This window comes from Asparagus officinalis, chromosome 8 (assembly GCF_001876935.1).
Source record: "Asparagus officinalis chromosome 8, Aspof.V1, whole genome shotgun sequence".
Lineage (NCBI taxonomy): Eukaryota > Viridiplantae > Streptophyta > Magnoliopsida > Asparagales > Asparagaceae > Asparagus > Asparagus officinalis.
Window position 1 is genome coordinate 110,018,883 of NC_033801.1, and position 23,159 is coordinate 110,042,041.

A 23,159-nucleotide genomic window follows, 5' to 3' on the forward strand; every position below is an offset into this window, starting at 1 on the left:
ATGTATACGGCATTGATACACGTGGTGGAGAAGTCTTCTTAACTTTCTTCCCAGCAACCTTAACGCCCAGGGCTCCGAGAAGTTCGGAGGTCAACATCCGTAAGCCGCTCTGCATGCAGCTTACCATAGTAGTGAGAAGACTCACAGGTCTCCCATGCGCTAGCAAAACAGCTGGGTACACAACCTCAGCTAATATTGCCTCTACTGGTTTTGACGGTACTACGCACCGTTTTAACCAAATCATGAAGAAGCCTGCAAGAAGAGCCGTGTCAGAAATAGGAACTGTGGCTTGGTGGTGGAAACTCTCAAAGTCAACACCAGCCTCAAAGTCATCCTCTACAAGCTCTGTCTTGTAAGTAGCGCTGGAAGCTTTAATTCGGGTTTTAGCATCCTTAAGAGAAATGGCTGCAACACGAGATACAGCTATGTCTTTCCGGTTCAAGTTCTGAAAGAGGTATTCCGCCCACGCGGTATGCATAATCCCCCCTCCGCGCATTCCAATGACTTGAGCATATATATGGAAGTGACACATCAGCTCCCAGAAAGTAGAATAGACTTCTGGATGCGCCACCCTCAACAGGGAAAGCTCCTCGGTGGTAGGGATGAATTCTTCGTATGGCATTTTACCCAACGGCAACCCCGATACCGCTTGCATCTCGTGTAGAGCAAAACCCAATTCCCCTATGGGTGTGAAAAATGTGCAGCTGTCCGGGTTATATTTCTCCAATATAGCGAAGAAATTGTGATGGCTTTGCACAACCCCCCGTCGAGTAGCTAGCACGGGAATTGTGAGACCTGATTGAGCGAGTGACTCCTTAAGCTCCTCAAGAACGAAGTCAACCATATGGGTCCACCAGCCTTCTTCTCCGGAACAAACTCATCCTGAGGACCTGAATATTTGGGTAGAGAATTCACCCTGAGCTGCAATGAATTGACGAATGAAGACATTCGCGGGAAGCGGCATCTCTGAAACGAGATCCTTCTTCTCGAATAAGCCGGGTCTCAACCCCTTGAGTTGTCCCCCGATTTGGGTACGAGTTCGCCGACCAGATCCAAGTGACACATTCTCTTTCTCCTTGACTATGTCAAAAGTCAAACCCCGGCGACAGCTCACATTCAAAAAGTAGGATATCGAATACATCCTCTTCATGTTGGGGAGGAATAAGAAGCGATTATCAACTCTCCGCAGCAACTTTTAGTCCTCTACATGTACAAGATGGTCATCGATTGCTATACGATCTTCGAATATGAATGCTGGTTTGGAAAACTGAGCACGACCGATAGGGGTCTCCATGTCCAAGTCAGTGATTAAAATTCTGAGAGTAGAGCATCGGGGGAATTTAATCATGTCCGTTCTCTCCGAATCAGGAAAAGTGCACAGTGGAATTCTGCCCTGAAGACTGAAGGCTTCATTTGCGTCAGGGCCGCCGATATATCCAAAATGTTGCTCTTGTGAAAGGGGCACGTTTGGGAAAAGCACTGCACAATAAAAAAGGCAGAGATTAGCAGCTAAAAACAAGTTGTCATCATAAATACAGAATTTGAAAAAACACGAAGGTCGAGCCTCGTGTCCAAAAATCTTAAACGCGAAGGTCGAGTCTCGTGTCAGAAATCTCAAACACGAGAGTCGAACCTCGTGTTGAAAAATCTAAACGCGAGAGTCGAGATCCACAAAGAATCCCAACTTCGCGTTTTCATAGAACAGAAACGAGTCATCTTCCTCGTTATCAAGAACCCATCTAGGGTTTTCAGAGAACTTGCCAAGACAAGTTATTTTGGTCAACACTTACCATGACAGGGAGGCCCCTGCAACGGTGACAGTGACGGCGATGTTCCCGCAGGAACAAGAACAGCGCCGGCGTCCTCAGCCGACGATGTTTCAGAAGTCGCTCCAGCGACTTTCTTGGGACCAGAACCCACTCTTCGCGATGCCATCGACATGATCGGTCAGAGGAAGCGTCGTTGATCAAAGGAGACGAAGTTCGTTGGAGATTTCGTCGAGACCAAACGAGAGTTCTCGTTCTTGGAAATAGCCAAAAGTGGAAAGAGTCGAATGACTCTTGACATGACCACTCAGGTCTATTTATAACAGCCATCAAGCTGTTAAGATGGTTCGGGATTCTAAGAGAATCCCAACCGTTTTATATTTTAAAACGAAAATCTTTTGCGTTTTTAGATAAAGTCAGTTAAGACTTTAGTCTCAACGCGAAGTTCACACCCGCGTTCAAACGCTAGGCTCAGACCAGCGTCATGAATGTTCTTAACCTCGCATTTCGTACCTCAAACGCAAGAGTCACCTTAGCGTTGCAACTTTTCCAAATGAAGAATCTACCCTTGATACTTATCCTCTAAGTTCATGGATTCTTTCAATAAAGTGCTTTTAAAACTCTGTATCTCCTTAACTTATCAGGTTAATATTACACCTCAGATGGTCATCACCCCAACAGAGATTGAATTTAGTTATTATCACTACCAATATGACTACAATTCCTCTGCGAAGGTCCATTTATCGATTCTCATCAATAGAACGATAAATCTCCAAAATCATCCAAATCCTGGTTAATTGGTCAACTCTCTTCAGCAGAATATCAAATAACCAATTGACCCAATTCTTTTCGGTGAGATGATAAAATCTTCCGAATCTTGTTCAAATCACAAGTGATACAATTTGTCACCCTGATGATAAAACACTTAGCAGTTCTCCCAAGTGAGACGCTACAATATTCTTTCCTTACAGCTGTCACGTTAAAATCACACCTCTGACAAAATCAACTTATCGATTCTCATCAATAGAACGATAAGCCCTCAAAATTGCCCTGATCGCAATATTTCTCCTGTCACGTTAATATCACACCTCTGACAAAATCAACTTATCGATTCTCATCAATAGAACGATAAGTCCTCAAAATTGCCCTGATCGCAATATTTCTCCTGTCACGTTAATATCACACCTCTGACAAAATCAACTTATCGATTCTCATCAATAGAACGATAAGTCCTCAAAATTGCCCTGATCGCAATATTTCTCCTGTCACGTTAAAATCACACCTCTGACAAAAATCAACTTATCGCTTCTCGTCAATAGAACGATAAGTCTTCAAAATTGCCCAGACCGCAATAATCTCCCTGCCAAGTTGAAACTATACCTCTGGCACTTATCATCAATAGAGCGATAAGTCCTCAAAATTGCCCTTATTGCAATCTTTCTCCTGTCACGTTAATATCACACCTCTGACAAAATCAACTTATCGATTCTCATCAATAGAACGATAAGTCCTCAAAATTGCCCCGATCGCAATATTTCTCCTGTCACGTTAAAATCACACATCTGACAAAATTAACTTATCGATTCTCGTCAATAGAGCGATAAGTCCTCAAAATTGCCCTGATCATAATATTCCCCCTGCCAAGTTAAAAAGCTATACCTCTGGCATTTATAAACTTCTTTCAGTGTTCCAAGCAAAAATAACACAGGAAGAATTCTACTAGTCAACCCCATCACGAGAAAATAATAAAATATTAGTCCTCAGCAGTTTGAAACTTTCTGGAGTTATCTTAAAACGATAATAAGGAGAGTTTTCTGCATCAGAACCATTGTGGAGATCTATTCTAAATCAGGAATACATCTCAGGTATTTCTCGTGATTTGCTGCTTAAAATCAAAACGCGATAAATGCAAGAAACAATGGGGAATCAATATCACTTTTTATTCAAAAACCAAAAGAAAGTGATACAAGACAAACTTGTTCTTGTCAAAAGAACATTACAGGTGCAAAATTCACTCATGCATCAAATCAAAAGAAACAAGTTGGGTCCTAACTTCAGTTTGCTCCTCCTCGTGAGTGGTTCGCACCAAGGCTTCAGCCTTCGCCCGGAGTTCTTCCTCACTGGGTGTGGTGACAGTCGCTGCTTCGTTTCTGGCCTGTTCCAAAGCTCGAGCCTGCGTGTGATATTCCAAAGCACCAGTAGCGTTTTGGGTGCTAAGGATATTGACAACATTTTCTTCGCGGGCAAGTTCAGCCTTTAATCGCAGGACTTCAGCCTCAGCTTCAACAAGTCTATCACGAAGCGAATTCATAGAAGTAGTCGAGCGTTCTAACTCTTCTCGCTTCCGAATATTACGCTCGCGAAGCTCCGTGATTTGACGTTCTTTTTCAGCCAAGTCCCGCTCTATTGCCTCCCGGCGAGCCACTTCTGCAACCTGAAGACTGGCCAAAGTGGACACAATCTCTGGCTGAAGCTCTCTGCGACCCAGGGCCTCAAAATGCTGTAATCGTTCTTCCAAACGAAGGATAATCTCAGCACAACGCTCGAACCACGGATTGTTTCCCACACTTCTAACTCCGTTTAAGCCTGCCTCTAGAAGAGGTCGGAAGGAATTGAAAGTTCCCTGACCACTCACCACATATTCAATCACCTTCTTTGCGAGGCTATTCAAATGCACTAAGGAGATTTGAAGGAACTCAGGTGCGCCCGCAAGACTTGAGGATGCTCCCAGAGCCATTGAAATTGGTGCAGGGGATCCGGGCGCTGAAGCTGCAGAAGCGGTAGAAACATTCAATTGTGATGGGCTTGAGGTCAAAGCCATCATTGCCCTTGCCTGAGACGTGCTGGGCCTCGCCTCTGTTGGTGTAAGTAAGATCTTCATCAACGCGGTAGGTGAAGCATTTACAGTGGACGAAGCAGGCAGAGGCTGCTCTTGCACAGGAGTTGACACTTGCATGACCTGCTGTTCAGGAGGAGGAGTCACAGTAGTAGCCCCGGGCAATGTTGTCAGTGAAGCAGCCGCTGTGGATGAGCCAGGCAAGTGTTGCTCTTGTGGAGGAGCCGACACTTGCGCAGGATCCTGCTCCGAAGTAGTAGCAGCAGTAGTCTTGGTAGGAGGCGAACCTGCACGAAAAAAGGGTCGGAACGCGGAAAGAACATGCGGAAGAATTCGAAGAAAACTAGGCTTACCGGAGATGTGAAAGGGAGTATAACCAGATGCTTTATCGGATGGGACCTTGGGAGCATCGTCAAAAATGGTTATGTCATCCATAGAATTACGCTCTTCGTCCCCCGCGTCATCACCTGGCATGTTGCCAACGTCAGCATCCTCATCATCTCTATCTTCGTCAGCTGCATCACCAATTGAGGAGCCTTCATAATCAACTCTCTCCTCATCATCCTGAGCAGCTGAAGGTTCAGAAAGATCTATGCCAGCAGGTGGTTTATTCATAAGTCCCGTTGTAGGACTAGGAATTGAATCATTAGCTTGTGACATTAAGGCTAAAGGAGAAGGGGATGGATTCTCTTAGAGACCCCCTGGTTCTAATGCAGGAGACTTAGGAAGGTTCATCACCGAGCAGATTCTGCATCTGCAGCCATTAATTCACCCTCTTCATCTTGGGGGGATGGTAAGAAGAAGCGTCGCTCGATAGGGCCGGGCCATGAGAACGAAGTCCAGTTCTATGTGGCAGGCCTGCAACAAAAGATTCCTGTTGTTCTTCATCTTCAGCAGCTCTGATGGCATCAGCCATCAACTTAGATTTTTGTTGGCCTTTGGGGGGAGGGGAATCAACCAGCAACTTCCGACGGATCTGTTTATCGTATTTGCCGGCTTCATCCGCTGAGAGTTTTCTCTTCCCAGCTGCTCTTGTCGTGGGGGGATCAACCGCTTGTTGCTCTTCCACTGGAATAGGCTCAGCTCTTTGTTCCTCTTCCTGTCCAGCAAGCTGGTTCTCGATAGATAGAAATTCGTCAATCCCTCTCAAACGAGATATCTTTGACCCCCTTCTCGAAGCATACATATGCCTGATGTCTTTTAGGCAAGATGTATTCAAGTTGTAATTGGGAGTCTGAGAAGCGGCGAAATACCAATTACAGAAGCTTATGGAAGTGTAGGAGTTGGGTGTTTTGTGGGGAAGCCTGAAGATGGCCTTGGTACAACCTGCCACAGAATAATACTATGCCCTGGCTCCTTCATATAAATTGCCCACAACTGAGAGTTGAGGACGAGGGTTCCCGACATACAACTGATCATACCCAAATTGGCGAGCGAACCTATAGGGTTGGTAGGGCTCAATGAAACAACTGGCGCCTTGCCGGAAGATCAAGTAGCCTGGCCTGATAGAGAGAAGCCAATGGAAAACACCCCCGCTCAGCTGAGTGAATCCATTAAGACCTGCTGCATCCTGATATTCCGCTCCGTAGACGCTGCCCTCAAAATCAGGGAAACAACGAAAGATATGGTAGTGGGTGTCTCGCGACAAGAGTTGGCGAATCCTAACCATATAACCTCCTTCCCATTTTGCAGATTGTAATCGTTGCACAAATGGGGTAAATAAGTCTCCCGGGGGAGAGGCTACACTCATTATGGGAGGGCAGTGAAGCACGTACCAAGCCATCAGATAGGTATATGGCAATGGCACCCTGGGATTAGGAGTTTTAAAAACCTTACTACCCCAAGACTCCACCTCCGTAACATCAATGAAATCCGAGGCCAACTCCCGCAGTCCACTTTGCAAGCAACTCACCATGGCATTGAGGAGGCTTACAGGTCTCCCATGTGCCAAAAGAACAGCCGGGTAGATCACCTCAACAGCGAGGGCATCAATCGGCCTGGTAGGAACGACGTAGCGCTTGAGCCACAGCATCAAGAATCCAGCCAGCAGCGCCGTGTCAGAAATTGGAATCAGAGCTTGATAATGAAAACTTTCAAACTCCGTATGAGCCGGGAAAACATCTTCCTTGGCCTCGTTGGTGTAGTGGGAGGTAGCATCATCGATTCGGGCCTGAACCTCCTCCAAAGTGCTCACAGACAATCTGGTCACTGAGGCCCCCTTGTTGGTCAAGTTCTGGAATAAATATTCCGCCCAAGACACTTGTTTAATGCCGCTTCCTCGGGCCCCCGGCTGCTGCATGCAAATATGGAAGTGACACATGACTTCCCAAAGAGTAGCATAAACTTCAGGGCTGGTCTTCTTTAAGATTTTAAGTTCAGCTGATCCCGGAATAAATTCTTCATACGGTAAATCCCCAAGAAGAAGACCTGAGACTTCATGCATCTCGTGGAGAGAGAAGCCTAACTCTCCCACGGGGGTGAAGAAAGTATAAGTCTCAGGATTATATTTTTCCAATATGGAGAAGAAATGAAAGTGGCTCTGGATAATCCTGAACTTAGTAGCCCGTACGGGAATCTGCAATCCAGCTCGAGTAAGAGGGGCTTCCAATTCCTCCAAAACAAACTTGGTCATCCGGGTCCACCACCCGGTCACCGGAGAATGAACCCAGCCAGGAGTTCTAAATCCTTACGCGGGAAATTCTCATTTCTTTGCCAAAAATTTCTTAACAAAGGTATTCGCCGGACTGGCCACTTCACCGAGGGGATATTCCTTAGCGAATAAACCTGGCCGTAAAGCTTTCACCTGCCTATTGTAACCAAGTGTGCGGACCCCTTGAAAAGTTAGGGTCCCAAGAATGACTCCATCCTGATCCTTAACCAGAGGCCAATCCATACGCCTTGGGATGGAAGCACACTGGAAGTAGGATATGGGGAACATCCTTTCCATATTGGGCAAAAAGAGGTTGCGGTCCCCAACTGTCTGCAGCCACTTGTAGTCCCCATCATAAGCAGCGCTGGTCTCGAAGTCAACAAAATCCCCGAAGAGGAATCCAGGTTTGACTATTGGCTTACGGCTCGAATTTTCAAGTCGGGCATCCGTGACCAATATCCTAAGGGTCTCAGGAGAAGCTTGGGTAATTAGTTCAACACGGCTCTTTTCATTAATTCGGAAAACTTGGAGTTCTTGGCGCAGGTTGAAGGTCATATTCGAGTCCACACCACCTTCATGCCCAAAATGGTGGCGAAAAGGAAGAGGCTCGCTGGTATGACGCACTGCAAAATGAAGAAAAAAGTTAGACAACTTAACAAAGCCTAGACGCGAAGGTTGAACCTCACGTCGAAAATCTCAGACGCGAAGGTCGAACCTCGCGTCGAAAATATCAGACGCGAAGGTCGAACCTCGCGTCGAAAATCTCAGACGCGAAGGTCGAACCTCGCGTCAAGAATTCAAGACGCGGAGGTCGAACCCCTCGTCAAGAATACTAAACAACGGAGTCCAGCCTCGCGTTATCGAAACGAGTTTCCTTGTTGATCCAAAGATCAAAACTTACCGAAGCAAAGTTTAATAACCACAAAGGCCGTACTCACCGCCAATCAGAGGAAGCTGGGGCGGCACGTTCGCCTGAGCAGCAGCGCCGCTGGGCCGATGCAGACGGCGCCGACCCTTGAGCCGCGGCAACATCGGACTTGGAGGGAAGAGGGACAACCTTCTTGGGTGCCATGGAGCCTAGTCGGAGGAGATGAACGGTATTCGCCGGAGATGAAAACGAAAAATTTTGTTAAAGTTTCAAGAAGAGTCGAATGACTCTTGATTTGACCTCCAGCGGTCTATTTATAGACATCTGTGAGCTGTCAAATCGTAACGGACGGGATTCGAGGCCAGAATCCCGCCCAAACTCGACCCTAACGTCCGAGTTGGTTGATATTCCAAACGCGAGGCTCACCTACGCGTTCAAACTCTCAAGCGCAGAGTTCACCCACGCGTGATGATCAACAGGAGATAAGTCAGCCATCAAGATGACCAAAATAGAGAAGAAACAGGCGACTCCACTGGGGAGTCTATCAGATGGGTGCAGACAAATTACACTCAGCAACGCTAAAACCCATCAGATTCGATTTGGAGCGCACCTCGTTCTTCATTATCATCAAGGCTCAAAAGCTGTTTTGTTTGGTTCGAGGAATCAACATTTCAACATTCCGACAACCAGTTTCGCGATGTTTTCAAATCAGACAGAGCGAACAATTAATCTACTAAATTTTGGGATCCAAAGTATTCCGAAAATTCGTCCCAGTCAACCGCGAACTTTCGAAAACTTTGGAGGGGGTTCTGTAGGCTGTCTAAAAATCATAATAGATGGCTGATCCTCATTAAGCCCCGACAATAGGAGTTACAATCAGAGACTTCCTAATCACTGTATCTGCAACTCTGCAACCACTATAAACACGGCCTCATCTCTGAGATGATTGATCTTGATGGCTGCGACAACAGCATGACTAATATTATATTATCAACTATTAGAGATGCTAATGAGCAGTGTAATGATTTCAGAAATAAAAGGTTGGACTTAGTTGGTGAGTTGCTTGGTAGAGAGCTGTGGACAAATATTCGTCTAAAAGTCACTATGGATGATTGATTCCCGTCAAGTTCCAACAATGAAAGCTACAATCAGATAGCTTTCATGCCTACAAACGAAAGCTACAAATGGAGGACTTTTCACATAGATCGAGAAGAGTTACAATACAACGACGTTGCCGACAAACTAATGAAAACTCTATTCAGCAGTCTCCACAATCTACAGTGAAGGTTACAATCTGACGACTTTCACACCCCACAACAGCTAAAGCTAGGATTACTGAACAACGGTCCTTGCAACGCTCTGTAGGAGAGGTTACAAATCAACTAACCCCTTCTAAAACGCGGAAGTCATCCCCGCGTCATAATTTTGGGAAATGCAGGCGACCCCCGCGTTTCCAAGCTATAACAAACCAAACGCGAGCGACCCTCGCGTTCATTGATGTTCAGCCAACACCCAACCTCGTGTCTCAATTCTAAGAGGCGATGTTGGGTTCTGAATGCCAGATGGGGCGTTTGGCTCGTTCAAATACGAGTTGAACGGTTTCAGAACTGTTTCCCCACGATCTGAGGAAATCACTCCCACTTAGGAGCAGATTTAGAGGGCAGTTACAACCTCTTATCCACATATAAAAACTCAACAAACTCAACTGAGTTAAAGGCTGGCTTTTTGGAACGGAGAGGCAGCAACAGAGAGAATTCCTGAGGATCTCAACCGCACAGAGAGGCAGGAGAGGCGGATCTCTTGGAGATAGAGGATTTGAATTAAATTCAGAAAATCAAATCTAAAGAGATTCTTCAACAACAGAATATTTGCTTGGTCATTAACCGAATCTTCGGTTCCAACAACTCTCTTCACAGAGTTCTAACTCGGCCAAAGTTCTTAAACTCGTTAAGAGTTACCCATCAAACTTTCCACAGAAGTTCATTGTTCCCATGAGATTAGAGACGGTCAGATCGTCAACGGAGAGTAATTTCGACGCAAGCAATCGAAGGAGGCACTCCATCGCTACTAAGAAGAACTCAGTTTTAAACAAAGGTGAGAATCAAATTTCGTTCTCTTCTCTTTTGTAATCAAATTGTAACCGGAATCAAAGAAATACAAGTCAATTTTCTTTTGTTCTCTTCATTGTAATTTTTCCAACATACAACAACCGACCCCCCGAACCCAACCATAAGGTGGTCATCAACAATATCAGTGGTGGTCCCACTATGAGAGGATTGTCTAACAATGCTTGGAAGTGATATGCCAAGCGAGCGTTGTGGGTGAACATGTGTGATAAGAATGCAAGAGTAGAAGAGCCCATATCATTCAGTGATGTTGACTTAAAGGATGTGGAGACGCCTCATGTTAACCCTATTGTCATTACAACTGATAATGACGGCTAACAAATCAAGAGGATCATGGTCACGGGGAGCTCGGTCGACATCCTCTATATCGACTCCTTAATGACGGCTAACAAATCAAGAGGATCATGGTCACGGGGAGCTCGGTCGACATCCTCTATATCGACTCCTTCAACTAGATGGGCATTGACAAGTCCCGATTGCAGCCATGTCGGGGCCCGCTCATCGACTTTACGAGGAATACACTCCAACTAGAAGGGATGATCACACTCCTTTTAACGGTTAGCTAGTACCCCCGACAGTCCACTGTTGAGGTCCAGTTTGTGGTGATGGACCTCAAATCGGCCTCGACATCCTCTATATCGACTCCTTCAACTAGATGGGCATTGACAAGTCCCGATTGCAGCCATGTCGGGGCCCGCTCATCGACTTTACGAGGAATACACTCCAACTAGAAGGGATGATCACACTCCTTTTAACGGTTAGCTAGTACCCCCGACAGTCCACTGTTGAGGTCCAGTTTGTGGTGATGGACCTCAAATCGGCCTACAATGTCATATTGGGTAGAACCACCCTCCACCTCTTGCGAGCTGTCCCTTTCACCTATAACCAAATGATGAAGTTCCCAACTCTGCAAGGAGTCAACGTAGCTAGGAGCAACCAGAGGGAGGCCAGATCCTGCTATCTGCTCTCGACGAAGGGCAAGGGGTGCAAGAGACCCTACGTTTGGGTTAAAAGTTAGTGTTTTCATTGCTATTAAATTTATTACAACTTCGGTTGTTACAACAAATTCAAATAAAATTAAAAATTGATCTTTCTATAAGTTCTTCTTACACAATGAAAAATAAAAGATTATAACTTTATCAAACAACACACAAAAACTATTTATTAGCCTCTGTTTGCGTGAGATCTTTGCCTATGCTGAGGTTTATCCGTGGACCGTCGCAGATCAGATTCGGTTGATAGAAGGCTAAATGTTCGTTATTTCACAAAGGAAACAAGAACAGAAGTGATAATCTTGACCAAGCGAGATTATGACTCTTCTCGAGATCAAGTCCAAGCCTGATCTCAAGGAATGGGGGGATGAGCCTCAGATCTCTTGAAATCCACTCTTTATGCACAGGAAATCGCCAAGATCTGCTAGCCTCCTCTAAAATTCGTGGTCCTTTGCTCTACAATTTGACAACACATCGCCCTCTTTGATAAAAATTCGCCCCCTCTGAAAGAAGACTCTATGCTTGAATTTATAGGGCTTCAGATGCAGGGTATTTGGATAAGAATGAATGATTTGGCCATCAAGAACAGAAGTGATAATCTTGACCAAGCGAGATTATGACTCTTCTCGAGATCAAGTCCAAGCCTGATCTCAAGGAATGGGGGGATGAGCCTCAGATCTCTTGAAATCCACTCTTTATGCACAGGAAATCGCCAAGATCTGCTAGCCTCCTCTAAAATTCGTGGTCCTTTGCTCTACAATTTGACAACACATCGCCCTCTTTGATAAAAATTCGCCCCCTCTGAAAGAAGACTCTATGCTTGAATTTATAGGGCTTCAGATGCAGGGTATTTGGATAAGAATGAATGATTTGGCCATATCTTCAATTAACAACGGCCTAACCACATTTAGATATGATATCAATTCAGTTGGAAAGCTTAGGAACGAAGAAATCCTAAGAATCTGTCCGAAAACACGTTGTCGGGTAATCGGGTGCACGGCAGGTCCTGGTGACCCGGGTGGCCGCGGGACACCAGTTAGTGTCCTGTGCGGGCGCGGGTCACTAAATGGTGACCCGCGCCCTCCAAAGTATTTCAGACTCATTTTTTTATAGAGGAGTCTGGAATACTTTGGATAAGATAGGCTCTGTCTTCAATGTCTTTAGTATTTTGTCGAGGAGATCGCGTAGAAAGACCTGTGAATTGCTTCAATTTTTGACTTCTTCAGCCTTTAATCTATTCAGTATTTTATCAAATAGATGAAGTTCTTTCGGCATTGCGTTTTTATAGTCTGGCCGTTGTTGAAATCTTGAAGTAAAGTTGGTGCGTAAGTTTCTAAACTTAGCTCGTGTCATTGAGTAGACTTTGAACCGATCGTCTTTGTCGGGAGTTTATATCTGAATGTGATTAAACTCCCTGTAACCATCCTTTGACATGGATTTTTTTTCTTTGACTTATTTTGGCAAAATTGTTGATACGTTGATCGGCATCGACGTTTACTGTAATGTGTTGTCCTGCGATAACACCGTTTATACTCGTACGTTTGCTGGAGTCTACACAGTTTAGGCTCTTAAGACATTGGATTGTGGTGGTCCCAAATGTTGGTCTGCTTGACCAACTATTAAAGTTGTTTCGTCTGCAGGTATGGATCTTATCCCGAAGTTGTTGGATGCTCAAGCCACGAGACCAACTAATAAAGCTGATGCGTCAGTGACTTTCGCATATATAGGATTTTTGGCAAACCTTCAGCCATCAACGGATTTGATGAGCTTTTACCGACTACCGTTTGAGTCAGGCTAGCATACGGATTGTTCAAGTCTGTTCCGCATGTAACCTTGTGCTAAGAGAGTTAACTCTCTTAGTGCTACAATAACGAATACGTAGACTTCACCATTGTTACGGGAATAGGCTACCCGACAGCATGGATCAGATGCAGACTTATCTCTATTTAGGGATTGAGATAAAGTCCCCTAGGATAAATTCTGGTGTCTTTTCCACACGGCGAAAGACTAAACTGGCAATGCGTGTTAGGCGCTGACTTATCCCTACTTAGGATTCGAGATAAAATTCCATGTGTGTGTAAAGCACGGATTTTGGGGTTATGAATAACAACCTGGCATAATGTTAAATATGTAGGTTTTTATTTTTTTACGGTCAAGAACTAACCGACAACGTGTGTTAAGCACTAATTTATTCCTATTTAGGCTTCGGGATAAAATTCCCTAGACTTGGATTCTGGTGCCTTTTTCACTCAGCGAAAGACTAAATCGACAACGCGTGTTAGACATTAACTTATCCCTACTTAGGCTTCGGGATAAAATTTCTCGTGCGTATAAAACACAGATTTTAGCGTTATGAATAACAACCTACCATAATGTCGAATATGTAGGCTTTTATTTTTTTTACGGTCAAGAACTAACCGGCAACACATGTTAAGCACTAACTTATCCCTACTTAGGCTTCGAGATAAAATTTCCCAGACTTGGATTCTGGTGTCTTTTTTACTTGGCGAAAGACTAAATCGGTAATGCATGTTAGACATTAACTTATCCCTACTTAGGCTTCGGGATAAAATTCCTCGTACGTATGAAGCACGGATTTTGGCGTTATGAATAACAACCTGCCATAATGTTGAAAATGTGAGCTTTTATTTTTTTACGATCAAGAACTAACCGGCAACGCTTGTTAAGCGCTGACTTATCCCTACTTAGGCTTTAGGATAAAATTCCTAGACTTGGATTCTGATGTCTTTTTTACTCGGCGAAAGACTAAACCGATAATACGTGTTAGGTGTTGACTTACCCCTAATTAGGCTTCGGGATAAAATTCCCCGTGCGTATGAAGCATGGATTTTAGGAGTTGAAAAAAACGGTGTCTTCTCTTAGGGCAAAGACGAACCCGATACTGGAAAGGAAGAATTTTATATTCTATTTCAAGTCACAAAAGAAACTCAAAGTGGGATCTCCACTTCGAGAATCAAAAATGATTCGGATAAGCCTAACTGTCAGAATGTTTGATCACCCAATATGAAGATGGATTTCTCATTTATTGGGAGGGAACCCCAGTTTTGACCCTAACTGTAGGAAAGTTTGACCAAGTGGGAGGTTTGAGATGACCCTAATTGTTGGAAGGTTTGATCACTCGATTTTAAAGTGGACCTCTCGTTCATGAAAGGAACCGAGAGGAGACTTTGGTTATGGTCCTAACTGTTTAAAGGTTTGACCAAGTAGAAGTCAGAGTACAAATCACAGTGGGAGTGTTGACTTATACAAATCACTCGGTGGGGTTTTTTCAGTGTCAAGTAATCAGCACTTAACATGAAAAGGGTTTGAAAATCGTCAAGGATCAGCAAATTAAAATTCCAAGTACTATGTTCGGACTCTAACAATGGATATGTTAAGTGCACAGACACAGTGGGAGTTTGAGTGGATTAAACCAGGAAGAATTTTAGTAGACCCACCGTCAATTAATTTGATCAATGAGGGATTTTGTGGTGGAAGATTGTTAGTTCTAACTTCTAACTAGTGTTATTTCTAATATAAGCGTTAGTTCTAGTGGAATGTTAGTTCTAGTTGAGCTCCATGTTAGTTCTAGTGGCTCTCATGTTAGTTCTAGCTGATGTCATGTTAGTTCTAACTTCCAGCTAGTGTTATTTCTAATATAAGCGTTAGTTCTAATGATATATTAGTTCTAGTTGAGCCCCTGTTAGTTCTTGTGGCTCTCGTGTTAGTTCTAGCTGATGTCATGTTAGTTCTAACTTTCAGCTAGTGTTATTTCTAATATAAGCGTTAGTTCTAGTGATATGTTAGTTCTAGTTGAGCCCCTGTTAGTTCTAGTGGCTCTCATGTTAGTTCTAGCTGATGTCATGTTAGTTCTAACTTGAAGCTAGTGTTATTTCTAAAATAAGCGTTAGTTCTAGTGGTATGTTAATTCTAGTTGAGCTCATGTGGCTGTTAATTCTAGACTTCTAGTGGCTCTCGTGTTAGTTCTAACTTCTAGTTTTTTTATATATCGCAGGACGATGATGAGGATGACGACTAAAGCTGGAAAAACAGTAAAAAGGATTTACAGGAATTTTTGACATACTCCCTTCTTTGGCCTTCTCTGATTATCGTAGGAAATAGGGGAGTGGGCTCATAGGAATGAAACTTTTGAAAACATTATCAATGTTTAATGCTTCATGATCTCCTACTTTGTTGATATCTTTTTTTTCTTTAACACATTATGTTGTTTGATAACAAGTTTGATGAAGTTAGAACCAAACAAGCCGAACCGAACCACACCGAACCGACTTGCAACGGTTCGGTTCGGTTTTGAATTATAGGCGGACGGGTTCGGTTGTCCAAAATTTGGTAAAAACCGAGCCGACCGACCGTTTGCACACCCCTAGTGGAGAGAGAGAGGTTATCCCTAAAAATGGAGGCAGCTGCCATGTCATCTTCTCTTCCTAGTCATTTCCCTCCACTTCCTCTCTCCTGGTGCCCAATAGCAGAAGCAACCGAAGGGGCAAAGAAAATGAGTTCCCTCTCTTGTCCTCCCATTTACAGGAAAATTTCTTATCTTTAACTTACCCAAAATTCCATGGAAAAAATCACTTTTAAGTAACAACTAAAAGTTGGGTCTTTAAGAGTTTGCTTCAAGTAACTGTGTTCAATGTTAAATTCATTGGTTGAAGATTAATTGGTTTGATGTTGACAAATTGAGATTTTTCATGTATATCTCTAGATACTAGATATCTTAGGGTTATTGACTTGTGCAATCCATTATGCGTTGGAAAATTGAGTTATCTCTGCTTCGTAGAATTTATAAATATTTGTGGTCATTATGTACAACTGTAACTTTTGTTTGGTTTATTTTTTGGTCTTTGATGAATAAGCTTTGCATATTTTATTGTATTAAATATCATAAATACCCAATATTACTTATCAAAAGAAGAAATTGAGGGTTTCTATGTGTAAGTTGCTGGATCGTGTTGTATTAAATATCATAAATACCCAAAATTACTTTCTAAGAAAAGAATTTGAAGGTTTCTGTGTAAGTTGGTGGATCATGCTGTGCTAAATATGCATAAATACCCTAAATTGTCTACGCCTCCTCGTGTGCACTCGCTCGCAGGATTTGAAATATTGGAGGAGACTAAAATAACAAATTGTCTAGAGGAACAATGAAAATATCAATCATAGGAGGTGAAAATAGAATGTTTTCTAGAGAAGAATAATGAAAGCTTAATAAAAAAAAAGAGGATTTTTGGAGAACAAGTTGTAAACCTAGAGGGCTTCTCATATATAGGATATTACTTGCATATGCGCAGTGTTCTTTTTAATGAGAAGATGATTGTCATAGTCTATTATTCCTATAAGTTGAACTTTGTTTTCTTTCTTACGTTTGTTATATTGATTCTATTGGTTAATAGCCTATTAAGTACAATAGCATCGTATTAAGATTCTCCCAAGCTTATGCTAGAAACAATATGTTCTAGATGTTTCTTCTAGATTTTGTTACACCAAATCGATGTCACATTTGATGGGTCCCTCACGTAATTGGAAACAGAAAATAATACTTTATTTTTTTAATTAATAACTAGTATTATTGCATGCGCAAATGCATGTGCAACGATTGTGGAAACTTAACCATCCCAAATTTTTATATAAAAGTGACACTTATAGTAAAATTTTATAGAATTTTATAAATATCTTTATGATATTTTTCATTTGAGATAAGTTATTTACATTATCTTATTTGAAATTAGATATGACATATATTTCAATTTCGACGGGGATGTTGTTTTCCATAAAAGAAAATATGGTGCAATGTAATTTAATAGATTATTTTCAAAACATCATCCTAAAAACATTTTAAATAATGTGGATACGAAGGGTATATTTCATATTTTATCTTCAAATTATTATATGTAATTATTTTTGACCCAACTATGTAGATTTATTTTAACTTTTGATAATATTTAGATTAGAACACATTGAAATTCCTATGATTAATGCTAATACCCTTCCTTCAAGAAAAGAATGTGCAAAAAACCAAATTTAAAACATTGGTTAATTTTATGCACTTTAGGGCTGTTGCAGATAACATCCGAACACCTTTTATCTCACAAACCCCCTGAACTTCATCAAGATATATTACATTACTCCCCTGAATTTTGAATATTTCATTAGCGATGCCCCTCCCAAGAATTAGCAAATAACTAAACTATCCGTGAGAGTTAAAACTGGTCAGTTTGGGAGGGTGGATGCATTACCTGTAATGACAAATGACTAAAGTGAGGTTTTCTCTCACTATACTAAGACCATCTCCAACCCATAGCATCAAAATTGTACAAATTTTGCATCAAAATGGTGCAAAAGTCACATCAAACAGTAATACATCTCCAACCTATTGCACCATTTTTTGCACAAAAAAAGAATATTCTCAGTATATTCTCACTTTATTCCCTTTTATCTATTTTTATATTAATTGAGAGGTAAAAACAAATATTTAAAAAAAATTTTTAAAAATTGAACAGTAATGGGGCGGATGAACAGTGCGACGCCATATTTGGTGCAGCACTGTTTATTTGCACCAAAATGGAGTAGAAAATGGGGCTGGATTGGAGAAGAAACAGTGCAACAAAAAGCACTGTTTGCACCAAAATGGGGCTGGGTTGGAGATGCCCTAAGTCGCCAATTACGGACAGGGAACTTCGTTGAGAAAAGTTCAAATGTTAAGGGGTTATATGAGAAACCCCAAAGCACCGGGCGTTTGGTGACCCAAATAAAGTTCAGGGGTTTATGTGAAAACCTCTCAAAGTTCAGGGCTGTTTTGATAAATTAGTAGCCTTCAGCCCGATAAGAGGATAAGAAAGTCAAGTCAGAAGGACTTCTCCCTCCCTCCTCTTCCATCTCAAAAACCCACTGCTCTCGAGCAATGGCAGCCTCCGGGGGCCTGCAAGGTTCCCTAACGATCTCATCCCCAATCTCCAACAGAAACCCTAATATCCTCATGCTCTCCTCCTCCTTCAAATCCCTCTCTCTCAAGAACAAGAAGCGAACCTCTCCGACCACGATGAGCATGGAGGCCGGCGTCGGAGTGATGGGCACGAAGATCGGGCACCTTGAGAAGGCCGGGGCCGTGCCGACGGGGCACCTGCAGGAGTTTAGGCTGGAGAAGGCGGAGGGGTTCGAGCCCGGGCAGAGGCTCGTGGTCGAGGAGGTGTTTAAGGAGGGGGGTCTCGTTGATGTGAGTGGGAATTCGATCGGAAAAGGGTTTCAAGGTTTGTGTTTCTGTTTTCTTGTTTGGTTGGGAATTTTTACAAATACTTGGTGGGCATTCAATGCAGCGCAGGTCATAGGTTGGTATATACACTTGGGCTGTTTGGTTGGTTCAAAAAAAAAAGGAAATCTATTATGGAAACCTATTTTCTATAATAGGCTCTTTTCTTTTGCTTGGTTCACCTCCTAAAAGTAAGAAAAGATGAGTTGCCATCTGACACAATTTGAAGAAAACCCATTTCATAAAATTTTGAGGAAATGGATGTAAGACAAGTTTTAGTGATATCCTTATCATATTTCTTTTTCTTTGATTCTTGGAAATCAACCAAACAGCCTCTTACTTGCATGCTACCCGTGCAATCGTACCGGGATTTCTAAGGGTCCATTTAGTCCCACTTGTGGGTTCCCCTAGGTCCGTTATAAATGGTGTCGGAGCATTGACACTCATTTAAGATTGCAATGTAGTGGTTCAGGCATTGACACTCATATTCTGACACACAAAATTCAAGCTATCCACTCCAGAATAGTACTTGCTATACATTATATCTTTCCAGTGCACAAAATTGTCAGCCGTCCATCTCCAAAGCCGTTTACCAAGGAGAGCTTTGTTCATACTTCTCAAATCAATAATCCCTAGGCCTCCCTGTCATTTAGGTTTATATGTTTCACCTCATCTAACAATATTAGAGGCTCGTTTAAGATCATTAGGCTCTATCCAGAAAAATCTCCTCCTAATCTTATCAATTCTATCAATCACCCACTGAGAAAAATCATATAGAGACATTCAAAACAGAGGCATAGCAGATAGCACAGAGTTAACTAAAGTTAACCTACCCCCTCTAAAAAGATTTCTCACTTTCCAAGTTGTTAATTTTTCTTCAAACTTGTCAATAAGAGGTAACCAATCCTCTTTAAGCAACTTTTCAGGTCTCAAAGCAAGGCCCGGATAAGTGATAGGGAAACTGTCTTCTTTGCAATTCAATTTGCAAGCAATTTGATATTGAAGCTCTTTATTATCTTCTAGAAGAATCATTGAGCTCTTAGAAAAGTTAATCTTGAGGCCAAAAAGTAACTCATACCCATACAATAACCGGAGAACACCTAAGCTTTGCAGGAAATGAGGGTATCATTTGCATATTGCAAATTAAGGACTTTTGTTGTCAAACTTCTAGGGCCTAAACCATGATGTAAATTTGCACTTATTGCTAATCTTATCATTTGACAAAAAGCATCAGCAGCCAGGACAAACAACGAAGGAGATAAGGGGTCACCTTGCCTAATACTCCTGTTAGAAAAAATCAATTTTTCAGGTTGACCATCTAGGATAATGGCAGATTTGCCTCTACACAGAATGTTCTTGAGCCACCCAAGCAATCTAGGAGACTCTGAGAACATCTAAAATAAACTCCGAATCCCACAGATAATAGGCTTTTATAAAATCTAATTTAATAAGAATGCCTTCCTTTTCATTTTCCTGAAAACACTCAGTAATGATTTCTTGAGCAGCCACCACACCTTACATTAGGAATCTCTCCTTAATAAAACCAATTTGGATAAGATCAATCAACAGATTCAGCTTATCATTGAGTCTTCTAGTCAAATCTTTAGTGATAATCTTGTAAACCACATTCAGAAGACTAACCGACCTAAAATCACCTAGACCTAAAATCACCTAGACCAACAGAATCTTTTTTTTTGGGGGAATAAGCACAATGTGAGCATAGTTAAGCCTAACTACATCAAGATTACTCTTATAAAACTCAATAAAAAGACTTTGGATATTAAATTGAATAACCTCCCAAAATTCTTGAAAGAACATGGCAGAAAAGCTATCAAGCCTAGGAGATATGTCCCCAGTCATGGAGAAAATAGCTTCTTTAATCTCTGCTAAAGAAAACAATTCTAGGGAATCTGTATCCCAATCAGGAGGGGGGAAGCCTCTCCCAATCAACCTTAAGTCCATCCACAAAAACATGTACTATTTCATCATTAGAACTAATTTTCACACCTTCCACCACCATACAGCGGATACAATTAGATCTTTTCCTGCCATCTGCTATCATAGGAAAAAAGCCTTGTTTAAGTCCCCTTCTTTTAGCTACTGAGTTCTAGCTCTTTGTTTCCATAACACTTTTCCTTTTTTTTAAATGTTAGTCAAATCTCCGGAAAGTTCCTCTTCTTAATTTTTCAACGTCAGTCAAATTCATATTCTCTTCAAGCACATCAATGGTCAACAGCTCATCTAAAATCCTTTGTTTTGTAGTTTTGATACTATAAAAGTTCTCATGGGCCCATTTTTAATCTCTTTCTTTAAGAACCTTAGCTTACTCACAAAGCTAGTAGCATCATATTTTTTGTTATAAGCTTTTTGCCACCAAATTTTCACACAAACTTTAAAAGAATTGTAAGTTAACCAAACTTTTTTAAATCTAAACATCTTAACAGGAGAAGTAGACATCAAATAGTTTAAAACAATAGGAGCATGATCAGATAAAGGACTAGATAGGTCCCTTTGAAAAGATAAAGAACATTTATTCTCCCATGCATTATTGAATAGGATCTACTTAACCTAGCAAGGGTTACAACCTCTCTCTTGTTGAACCACATAAACTTCCTACCTGAGAAGAGAATGTCAATCAATTCAAGCTCATTCAAAATATCACAAAAAATCTTCCAAATCATGAGCATGGCTAATACAACCCTTTCTATCATCTACACTTCCAATGACATTAAAATCACCAGCCACCATCTGAGGACCAACAAAACAAGATTGAATCAACCTCAATTCATTCCAGAAATTTCTCCTATCATTATAAGAATATAGTCCATAAACAGAGGCTAAAGTCCAAACAAATCTACCACATTTACTAGTAAATTGAACAGATAAGGTATATTGACCAATATATTTAGCAATTTCATCCCATTTATACCCTTGACATCCTATTAACATGCCTTCTGTTGAGCCCCTAGCAGTTAAACATGCCCACTCATTTCAAATACTTACCCCAAGTCAAGGCACATAGAGAGAAGAAGCTAGTTTAGTTTCCTATGACAAACAAAATTAAACTTATTAAGGAAATAAAAAACATCATATTTCTTACTATCATTTCCTAAACCTCTAACAATTCAAGAACAAATCATACTTTCAATCTGAAAAACCACACAATCACACAGAGTCCAAAGAACCAGGCCATGACCCTAAGAAAGAGAACTCTCTCTTTTCATTTGTGTAATCTTATGTAAATGATAACTTTCATTATCCTCAAAGAATACCATATTTCTTATTTAATTGACTATCATTATAGGAATAAAAAAAGGCACAACTATAGATTCAAGTTCAGAGTTTGTGCTTGAAGTAAAAGTATTTCTAGAAGAACTCCCTTGTGCATTAAAAGCTTCCAAACCCTTCCTCACAGCTGCTTTACCAGTGGCTCTTTCCATAGTTGATTGATTGTTAGAGAACTATAGCCTAGACCTTCTTCTCACCTTCCCTAAAGCATTATTCTTGCATTTCCCTCATACTCTTTGTCCATTAGAATTTCAGTTGAAGCAGGAATCATGTTCAAAGGTTCCACTATGGGTACAAATTTCACCAACCTATTTTCAAGCTGTTCTTGCACATTTTGATCTAAACCCATATCCATATCACTCTCTTTATTATATAATCTCTCTTGATCAAGAACCTAAAAAAACTCATCTTTTTCTATCTCCATCTCTGGGCTACCTTTAAAGAACTGACTTCCTAATCATTTATAATATCATTTCCCCTCATAACATTCTCATTATTTTCTTCCAAATGCATGACTTCTGACACTTAAGCATCATCACAAACTAAGAGACCCCAAAAGTCATCATTTAACCCTATTTGATCTATTTGGTTCTCAACAGGAAAATATTTAGAGAAATCAATTAAAGTACACTCCATTCAGAACCATAGGAGTCTTACGAACTTTGTTTTCAATAAGGTCCAAAGCCAACCTTGTGTTTCCCTCTTCATCATGCAATTTACTTTCTGTATTATCTTCAGATTTAGATTTGTAATATTCTCTTACTTGTGACCACAATAAAGATTCAGCAGAATTATCTGGGCATGCTTTATAATCATTAATTCTTCTCGACTGAGTAGAGAAATGTCCAAATGAAGCATTTGGTGATGCTTCCTTAGATTTTGACTGTGTAGTATCACCTATAGAAATCTCCATATCTGCATTGCCCTTGATATTAAGTTGTTCACCTACTTTCTTGTTACTCAAATTCCTACTTTCAAGCACCAAAATGATATTTATTAGAATAAGATATAAGTGAGACTCATAGTAAATCTTAAGCATCTTAGGAATATCCTGAATTAAAGCACATTTAACAAGTAAAATGACATTTATATAATCCATCACCATTCTAATAGAACCATCCAAAGCAACAGTTTTAGCAGAACCATCCAAAGCAACAGTTTTAGCAAAATAACACAGCTTCAGAGAAAATTTCTAGATTCCATAAGAAAAGAGGAAACCCATATAATTGAATCTAAACTTCAGTGCTTCTAATTTCCTTTAAACTTCTATCATCAGCAGAGTATTGCTTAATAGTGACATGAAAAGAAGGCAATGCTATAAACCCCAAGAAGACAAATTCCATTCGCTTCTCTCTAGGAGTAATTTTGA

At 41.3% G+C, this 23,159-nt stretch overlaps 1 protein-coding gene across 1 annotated transcript; it reads left to right on the plus strand.

Annotated features, from left to right (window-relative positions):
• On the plus strand, nt 18,158–21,952 carry LOC109821706 (50S ribosomal protein L3-like). The gene is made up of 2 exons (XM_020387870.1): nt 18,158–18,503; nt 21,807–21,952. The coding sequence occupies exons 1-2, from the start codon at nt 18,158–18,160 to the stop codon at nt 21,950–21,952; spliced, it is 492 nt and encodes a 163-aa protein (XP_020243459.1).